Source organism: Triticum urartu, chromosome 7A (assembly GCF_056163025.1).
Source record: "Triticum urartu cultivar PI428250 chromosome 7A, HENAU_Tu73, whole genome shotgun sequence".
Taxonomy (NCBI): domain Eukaryota; kingdom Viridiplantae; phylum Streptophyta; class Magnoliopsida; order Poales; family Poaceae; genus Triticum; species Triticum urartu.
In genome coordinates this window covers 710,860,281-710,870,340 of record NC_141879.1, presented here as the reverse complement: position 1 = coordinate 710,870,340, position 10,060 = coordinate 710,860,281, and the positions used below count along the sequence as shown (strand labels likewise).

At 40.8% G+C, this 10,060-nt stretch overlaps 1 protein-coding gene across 3 annotated transcripts; it reads left to right on the top strand.

The window, feature by feature from the left end:
• Positions 1–369: 369 nt before the first annotated feature.
• LOC125524630 (protein MIS12 homolog) lies at positions 370–8,794 on the top strand. 3 transcript variants are annotated; one of them, XR_015610420.1, is made up of 10 exons: positions 370–724; positions 827–905; positions 4,054–4,183; positions 4,281–4,344; positions 5,329–5,448; positions 6,732–6,824; positions 6,905–7,043; positions 7,871–8,005; positions 8,115–8,237; positions 8,459–8,794. XR_015610420.1 is itself a non-coding variant. In XM_048689668.2 (9 exons), the coding sequence occupies exons 3-9, from the start codon at positions 4,059–4,061 to the stop codon at positions 8,180–8,182; spliced, it is 744 nt and encodes a 247-aa protein (XP_048545625.1). In that variant the 5' UTR covers positions 370–724; positions 827–905; positions 4,054–4,058; the 3' UTR covers positions 8,183–8,794. The 3 variants fall into 3 exon arrangements, 1 of the variants encoding a protein (XP_048545625.1); XR_015610419.1 differs by having other exon boundaries at positions 371–724; positions 8,388–8,794; XM_048689668.2 differs by having other exon boundaries at positions 8,115–8,794.
• Positions 8,795–10,060: the final 1,266 nt, after the last annotated feature.

The following is a 10,060-nucleotide window of genomic DNA, read 5'->3' as shown; positions in this document are numbered from 1 at the left end:
TCGTTCTGCAGATTGTGGGTTGAATAGATGAAAATACAGGGTCATGTTTGTAAATTCAAAACGGTTTTTTGACTTACTAAAACCGGTAGTGCGGGTTGATTTCACGGAATTATATGGGGTTTTCTGTAAATATGCGCGACGGACCACCAGAAGCATTAGGTGCTTTATTATTAAAATAAAATTAAAAAAAAAGGGAAGAAGGGGAAGATAAAACTGTGGCTAATCCCAGCCTCTCACGTCCTTATCATTTATAGCCGTTCGTTTTTGTGATCAATTAGTTTCTAGCCGTCTGATCTCCATCAGCGAGAGAGAAATTTGCTCTTTTGGCGCTCGTACAGAGGATTCAAATGAAAAATGAGAAGACCCACCGAACCACCCAAGCCCAGCCCAGCCCAGCCCGCTGTCTTTCTTCCTCTACCCCCGATTCCCTCGTCTCCCGCCGCCGCCGCGGCCCCCGCACACCGGCGACCTCGCTCCCGGGCTCGGCCCTCTCCCCACCGCAGCCGCCCTCCACCCCCACTCCCTCCTCCTCCCCTCGCCTTCTCCCCCAGATCGAGCAGCAGGTCAGGCGGCGGCCAGATCCGCCACGGTGCTTCAGGATCCGCGCCGTCATCACGCGAGGGAGGTCGGCTGCTTCTCCCCAGTCGCTCGCGCGCCTGGAGGGAGCTCGCTGCGGCTCGGCCGCTCCGACCCTAGCGTCAACGCCATGGAGCTCGTCAACAAGGTCCTCTCTCTCTCTCTCTCTCTCTCGATTCGGTTCGATTTGGAGTTCGTGCTGCTCCTGTTGCCCTGTTCGTGAAGCTCTTGCTGCCCCTCTCTGCCGCAGGAGAACTTACCCCTGGAGGAGGGATTCGGGAGCCTGAGATAAATCTTCGGGCCCAACAAGCAGGCTCCAGGAGGAGGAGGTTTGGTTTTGCTCCTGCTCTACACTGTTGTTACCTGCACTTTGCGTTCCTGCCACTCATGGACGCTTAACTGAGCCTGGAGGAATTTGACTGTTATTAGTTCGTTGGAGTTTTATTAGTTTACTTTTTCTTGACAAAACATTTACCAGGGACTAGATTATGAGAGATGATTAGTGCTAGGGAAAAAGAAGAAGATGCCCACATACACACGGATCACACACAATAATTATTCAAACACATGATGAACATCTCAAAATGACAAAATTGCAGTTTAAAGTGTCATCCGGAGTGTTGCCTTGAGAAAAAGACATAATGAGTAGTTTATGCTTGACCATCTACTTGTTGAGGTGAGTTCACATCTCACAAAATTATTGGAAAAATAACTTCAAACGTCGCAAACTTGATAGAAAAGAAGTTCCAATGACAGCATCACAAAATAACTCTCTCTAACGACTGAAACAAATATCACAGATTGAGTTTCTTCCTCTCAGGCGTGAGCTTTTTTGAGAGGTTTTGTCGTTGTTCCAAATGAAGTGATTGTATCTCTTCTTCGCCCCATTGTAAGGACATCCAGCTTCCCTATGCCCAAGTTCATGGCATTTTTTGCATATGTTCTTTCAACCTACCTTAGGTTTATTACCTAAACCCCCTCAAGAGCAGCCTTTATCCTTAGTTTCCTATGCCTTCTTGCACCTGCTTTGGTAGTGTTGCTTGCAGAACAAAACCTGGATCCACCGCAGGACACTGAACCTTGTCTGCGAGTGGTTCTATCTCCCCTTGATATGCAGCCTGAATTTTTACACGGAGTAGTAATTGTGCACAAAGTCCTCCAGCTTGACATTAGACTGCAGTTAGAACAACTAATGCATGTGTACATGGCTTGTTTGTATGTTGCCACTCCATGCAAGTACATTCATGTGCAAGTGCCTTGTTTACATGCCTTTTAGTGTGATCTTTCTCTATATCAGTGACCTTGACACTACAATCCCTTTAGAGATGGCCTAATCCTCTAGTCCTATCATTTAATTGTTTAATGACGCCTGGCAGAATTTTTTACCTTGCAAACACTCTCCAATCCTTCTCCTCTTCCTAATTCCTAAAGAGCTCCATAACCATCTCTCTCAACTTGTCACAAAACTGGACGATAGGCAAATCCTTTATCTCCCTGATCCAACTATTAAAACATTCTGCAAGATTATTGTGTATGTAGTCCACCTTGATATCCTTGTTGAACGTGCACCTAAGTTATATAAGAGAGTGGACAATGAGACCAAATGGCAAGAAAAATAGCTTGTGATGAAAAATAAACAAACAGTTGACAACAGTAAGAAATGTACCTCATCCATAACAAATTGTAGTACTGTTGTAGGTAGTCTTGCACCTTAGGCTTTTCGGTTATTACAAGATTCATATGATAATCATATGTCGACTTCTCATGTGCCATAGCAGCAGGCCCACATGCGGGAAAAGTTTTCACCATCGAATTTCTTAACTGCATTTCCCATAAGGTGCCTAAAACATTCTCTTTGCTTGGCATCAGGAAAAACATTCTTCACTGCATTTTTTCCAACCCCTTGCAAACATCTGTGCATAGAGTCAACACAGGAAGATCACCTATTGCCTTCTTTAGTTGTCTCATGAACCAAGTCCAGTTTCTTCCTTTTCAACATTGAAAAAACAAAAGGCTACAAGAAACATCCAATTATGTCCATCTAAAGTTGTAACCACAATGAGGTGCCTATTGCACTTGCCATTCAAATGAGCTGAGTCTATACTTATGTATGATCTACACCCATTCCAAAATCCATCTATGCAAGGCTTAAATGCAATGAACAACTTGTCAAAAAGCATATTACTGTCTATAATTGGCTTTTCAGATGAGTCAGTTTTATACTTAGTGGCGCTCTCTACAACACTTCCTGGTAAACTCAACTCAATTTCAGCTTTGAAGTTATGAAGCAATCAAAAGCTCTCTTCCCAGCTCCATATAGATCAAATAAGTGCTATCTCCCTACAAAAAAAGCTTCAGAGCGACTATAATGCCACGGTTCCATATCACACTATGTTTAAAGTCGACAACGAGCTATTGCCTACAAAAGAAGCTTCAGAGCGACTATAATGCACGGTTCCATATCACACTATGTTTAAAGGTCGACAACGAGCTATTGTTGATCAGCTGGGAAGAGAGCTTTCGATTGCTTCATAACTTCAAAGCTGAAATTGAGTTGAGATCACTAAGAAGTGTTGTAGAGATCGCTACTACGTATAAAATCGACTAATCTAAAAAGCCAATTATAGACGGTAATATGTTTTTTGATAAGTTGTTCATTGCATTTAAGCCTTGCATAAATGGATTTTTGAATGGGTGTAGACCATATAGACTCGGCTCATTTGAATCGCAAGTGGAATGGGCACCTCGCTGCGGTTACAACTTTGGATGGACACAATTCGATGTTTCTTGTAGCTTTTAGTTTTTTCAATGCAAAAACAGAAGGAAACTGGACTTGGTTCATGAGACAACCAAAGAAGGCAATAGGTGATCTTCGTGTTGGCTGTATGCACAGATGCTTGCAAGGGGTTAGAAAGATGTAGTGAACAATGTTTTTCCCAATGCCAAGCAAACAGAATGTTTTAGGCACCTTATGGTAAATGTAGTTAAGGAATTTCATGGTGAAAACTTTTCCCGCATGTGGCCTGCTGCTAAGGCAGATAAGAAGCGTCATATGATTATCATATGAACCTTGTAATAACCGAAGAGCCTAAGGTGCAGGAGTACCTACCAACAGTACCACAATTTGTTATGGATGAGCTACATTTCTTACTGTTGGCAATTGTTATTTTTCATGACAATCTATTCTTCTTGCCATTTGTTCTCATTGTCCACTCTCTTATTTTAGGGTTGAGGCGTGGATCGATGTAGGTAGCTATGCTGATCGCCAGGCCTGCACATGTATACGGCCTGTGTATATGGGAATCTTCTTTTTCCCTAGCACTAATCATCTCTCACAATCTAGTCCCTTGTCATGTTTTATCAAGAAAAAATCAACCTTGTAGTTATAATCAAACTCCAACGAACTTAATAACAATTAGCGAGTTCCTCCTAAACTTGGGGTTTACCTTTGTTTCTTGATTCATGTGTGGGTGGCAGGAGGTATGGAAGGGGACGACGGGACCTCGGCGGTGGAGGCAGTGCTGGGGCTGAGCCCTCAGATCTTCATCAACGAGGTCCTCAACATGGTCGACGACATCCGCTTCCAGGCCTTCGAGTACTGCCTCCAGTTACGCCTCGGATCCCTCTCCGTAACAGCAGCTCACTTTCCCCCCTTTGCCGCCTATTGGTTTTGTTAACTTTGCCCTTTCGCTGTCATTCTACAGGGAAGGTGCCCCCGCGGCCGTCAGCACCGCCACGGCGACCAATAAGGCTGAGGAGCTGAAACGGGTAGGTTTTTTCCAACCTCAGGATCCAATATAACTGAACCCTCCTTTGGAATTTTGGAGAATTCAGGGCACTACCAGATTCTAAATGGTCTCCTGGCCAGAGTAGTTACTTTTTACATGCTAATAATGCTACTAAATCTAATTCAGTGATTACACAGGGAAATTGTTAGGTTTGAATCTGAACTAAACACCCTCAGTGGTTTGCTCAGTGTTAGAATACTGACCGTAGTATACGGCTAGTGTACGTGTGTGTAGTTTTCCTAGTCAACACACATGTTCCTCCTCTCCTGATCAAGTGTGTTCAAGTGGCCAAGTGCCTCTCTGTAACCTGTATAAATATGCCCAAGTACTAATAGATCAAGTGTGTTCGATCTGAACTTGCTATCACTCAGGTCAAGATGAGTTTGCTTTCCTTGTAGTTCCACAGTGGAGAAAACTAAACTGTATCAGCCATGTATAGATAGTTTTATTATGTTGGGAGTATACCATTCCAAAGGAAATTGATGCAGCGATGTTGCCTTAACTGCCTAAGTAGATGCGTCTTTCATGTGTATGGGATATAGCTCTTATGTTTGCATGTTTGGTGATCCCTTTTTGTAGCAAATGAATATTAATTTCTTCCGCTGCAAACTGTGTCTTGGTACTTCAATGTGCCAGGAATGAGATATTCTTTATAACACATTTGATATAAGGCATTATATGCAAATTTTGAATGTAAAATGATTACCGAATGGAAGCTTGAAACAGTCAGAACAATCATCATAATAACTTTTGGTTCGGCCTATAAGGCTATAATTCATCTGGTTTTACATATTCATGCTTAAGATATTTAAATACTGATTTTTTTTCTTATGTAATATTTATGCCATTGAGTTCCCTCTTCCTAGAGGCATTTTGTAACACATATGATTAATGCTGTATTTTTTTGTCAAAACTTCTGCTGGAAATTTCTGAAATGTGGACTTTGTGATGATTTTTGTCTTAGGGAGTAAATGCAATTTGCAACTTGGTAACGGATGTATTGAACAAAAGAATGAGCAATTGGGAGATGTATTACCTTCGGAAATGTTTAACTGTACCTGAAGAATTTGTGGCACCTGAAGATGTATGTCTCTTATCTCAAAGTAATTGTTTTTTTTTCAATCCAGAATTGCCAATTTGACCCACACAACACTTTGATCCACACAATTCACATCCCTGTTTCACATGATTCACTATAGATTATTGCTTCAGATACTTTTTGTCCTGGGGGTTCATAATGTGGAAACTGACGCCCTATCTTCACCCTTTTGTGAAAAGTATTTAATTCAGTTGACTCGGCAATTGACAAGGAAACCTTTCAAGATAAAAGTTATGCACAGTCAATACCAGTCAAGCTTGAACTAGTTTGTAAGCTAATTGGAGAATTTGAGTTCTGTTCTCTACTCTATATTGATTAACATTCCATCATTTCTGACTTTCAGACTTTCTCTCAACTATGAAAGCTTGAGCTTTAATTTATCTATGTTTTAGCTGCTTACATTATTCAATTGCAGTTTTTCTAAGTGCCCATGGTGTACGCTATGCTCAACTAGGAAGTAATATAATAAATAGTAATATCAGCAAGACCTTCTGATTCTCAGGGCAAAATATATCTGGGCATTTCTTATTGATATCTTATTTTAAATTACCCGACTAATGCACATCATTAATTTGTCGGTCGTTGTATTGAAATAGGATACCTTTTTCTGTTATATGCTTAGCATATATTAATGTAATTCTGTTTTCTATCCATCTCTGTCAAAAATATTCCACTTAGATTTCAATGCCAGATGTCCTAACAAGCAAATATAGATTTACTAAACATCAATTAGAACATTTTACTAAACTGTTTCTAGGGAAACAGAAGTTTAATATTACCTCCGTCCCAAATAACTTGTCTTAGATTTATCTAGATATGGATGTATCGAACACTAAAACGTGTCTAGATACATCCGTATCTAGACAAATCTAAGACAAGCTTTTTGGGACAGAGGGAGTATTAACTAAGTGACTTAAGTCATAAACATCTGTGGTTCAGTTCTTATGTCTAGTAAACGGAATCAGTGTGAAACATTTAATTAAGGTTGAGGGCTAGTTCTTTTGGGGCTTATGGCTGGCTGTGGAAATAAGCTGCTCCTTCCCCAGCTTATTCTAGAAGCCCAACCTAAAATTTTATTTTAGAAGCCTAGTATTGGTTAACCCCAAAGCTTGTTTGCAATAAGGTACTCAATAAATCATACGTTTACGGCTTTATGCACCATTTTGGTTCACTGAAGCCATGCATTATTTATATTTACTTTACAACCTGCATTTTCAAAAAGCAAGAGGCATGTAAATGAGTATAATTATATTATGTTTTTTCATCAGGATAATTCTTCTGCAACGGTGTTGCATAAAGATGGGAATTCTGATTCGGAACTGGATGCAGAACTTAATTTTTTGAGAAAAAAACTGGCAGACGTAGGTACCATACTCACAAAGAATTAGATTGATAATAATATCTGCACTTAATCTAACAAACTCTGGTGTTGTTTAATTAGGCTAACACGGAATCTGAAGAACTTAGAAGAGAAAGTACTTCCTTGGAAAGGCAAGCTACATACAAAAGTAACCTTAATTCCTCTATAACTGAAGTACTGAAGTTGTATGAAGACAAATCTGTTAAGGAGAATATTCAAGGTATGCCACTAGATTCAGTAATGAATACCTCAAGTAAAGGGAAAAGAGCAAAGAAAATTATACACAATTAGCTGTAAACTTCCAAGGCTCATCAGTTTTGTTCTGCCTGTCCGAATTACACTTTTGCTGCTCACCAATGTTGTATTAGTACACTCAGGTTTTAGTTCTGACTTCAATGTGATGGCATGCCAAAGCTTTGGTTTATTCTGCTTTCTGAACATCACAAGCTTTTATCCATTAAATAAGATGATTTGATAATTAAAATTTTCTCAAAATAATCAGAATTTTCACTTCGTTGAACTATTTATTTGAACACTCACCAGTTCAGATGATTAGTGAAGGGCTATTGTGTGAAACGACACCAGATATGGTTTGTTACCACCTTAAGCCCTGAAGTCGATGTTCTTCCCTATCTCCTTGTGTGAAACGACATCCAGCTACTAACTATTATTTTGGTAGTAAGTGCTGCACCTATTAGTATTAGCCATGAGTCATTGATTTTTGAACAAAAGTTGAATAGACCATCAAGCTTTGGTCATCTGTTGATCTTTTTGGTCTGATGTGTTAGCTTTAGCAATCAGAAGGTTTTCTCACACTTAATTATGACTTTCAGTTTTTGTCTGGCAATCCTCTATACTTTTTGCTTCTTGTATAAATACAACTGAACTCGGTTAACAGTATGCTTGACAGAAATCACAAAGATCATATCCCTACATTTAAATTTGGTGTAGATAGTGCTGTTATCTACTATACGAGAAGTAGCACTTTTGCTCAGTTATCTATGGTTCAGAATGTATGCCTACTCATCAACTGTCGTGAACCTGCAGGTATTGTGAAGGCAATACCGAAGTTGCACCAGAAAATGAAGGTTATGAGAAGGAAAAAGGTTGAGGTTGAGGCCATGGTGGGTCAAAATGTTTGGAACGTCGATTGTCTTAGAGACCAGAAGCGTTTAGCACCGGGTACGTAAGGGTGGGTTCCACCGTCATTTTCCTCTGGACTCTTCCTTTTTCATATATGTATGTATCTATGCCACACACTTTTCTCTCACCTCTCTGTTTCACAAAACAGGTTCTAGTCCTAGCACCGAGGACATTCAAGAGGTGAACACGGCCGTGAAAGGCTTGCGGAAGGAGTAACTTGTGTTGTGGGTGTTTGCAATATGAGGATGTCGACCACTCCTTGCACTGCCAGGTCCGCTGTAATCTTTGTCAAGCTACCCTCTCGCTAGCTACCTGAACTGCAGTTTTATCAGAAGACCTGCATGTACATGTATGCATACATGATCAGCAGAGTCATAAATATAGGCAATACTTGTTTGATAGCAAGACTGTCTTGTTATAGGTGCATCAATGAAAAATAGAGCATATACTAAGGGAGGGGCCCCGGCGTATTCTAACTTGTATAATCAGCAGAAGCTACAACTGCAACCAATTGACCCAGCAGGAGTTGAGCACACGAAGGCCAAGCTTGCGTCCAGCTCTTTCTTCAGCAACAGACCGCTTGTTCCTCTATAACTTCAACTGGGTAATACCATGGTGCTTGCGCTTACCATCGACAATACCCTTGGGGACTGGCTTCTTCCTGCCACAGATACGGCAGGCCTCCAGAATTCTGCAAGACCACTATAGGGTTACTAACACTGTTGAACACAGACTTTTTGTTGTAAAAAATAATAATTCCAATGCTCATTTGAGCTGGGCTTTCTTTGTGGTTCAACCATTGTGGCGTTTTGCGCTGCTGCAGATTCATGTGCTTTTCTTGGAGCTGCTTTCTTACTACTCCCTGTGTTCCAAAATATATGATGTTTTTTGAACTGCCAAAACGTCATATTTAGGAACGGAGGGAGTATCTTTTCTTTTTCAACGATACACCATGGAAAAGGTGCATCAGTATCATTGAAGAAGAGCCAGGCGGGCTATACAACGCCTTTCGGCATACAACACACAACACTCCAGCTACAATGACGAAACAACTCGCCTAGTCAAACCTCGAGACACGAAATGGCAAGGAGGTGAGACTCAAAGATCAAGGATCGCGTCACAACCAACACCATGACAGCACGACCCTGTCTTCACCTCAGGCTGGGTCAAGGCACCCATAGCGCCTAAGAATCACCGAGTGAACAGCGGAACCAGCCAGACTCAAATAAGACATCTCCAAGAGTGCCGGTGACGGCGTGTATTGCGCCCCGAGAGCCCATGCCCATAACAGTAACCATCACCGAAGAGCCGATTAGGCCACCACCTCCAGCAACAACTCCAGTAGCACATGGTTATTCTCACTTACAAGAAAGACAAAGAAGGTCAACATTTTGTATTGTCAACGTAGTAATTTTTAAAGTCACAAAATGATTTTTCTCAACCATGTCATTTATAGTTTTTGTGGCTAGCTTTTAAGAAAAGGACAGAACATGACCATGATCTTCTATGGGGTAAGTTAATACTCCCTCCGTTCGGAATTACTTGTCGCAGAAATAGATGTATCTAGACGTATTTTGATTCTAGATACATCCATATCCGAGACAAATAATTCCGAACGGAGGGAGTAGTTAAGAATGCAGTACATCTCCCGATTATTCATGGCACTTCTGGTCCAGAAATTATTTTTTTACTCGATCAATATTTAACTATTATAGTTCTTTTATTGAGACAATTATGTGGATATTATCTGGTCTTATTCATTTACCCATGCAAAGACCGCAGAATGTCTTAATCCATCATCCTCTGATACTGCAACAAGAGGAAACAAGTTGTCCACCAACAAAGCAACACATTACACATGGATTATTTCTTTTATGCTTCTTTGGACATGTTTGTGCTGATGCCCCGGCAGACTAGTCTATTCCCTATGTTGCACTTGACCTTCTTGTGTGAACGTGGTGGTTGCTTTATTTATAAAGCGGGGCGAAAGTCTATTTCGAAAAGAAGAAACAAAGTAACACATGGATTTCACTTAACTGAAAGAAGATCTGACTACGACATGGAAGACTACCTTGCAGCAAGGTATAAGTTCAA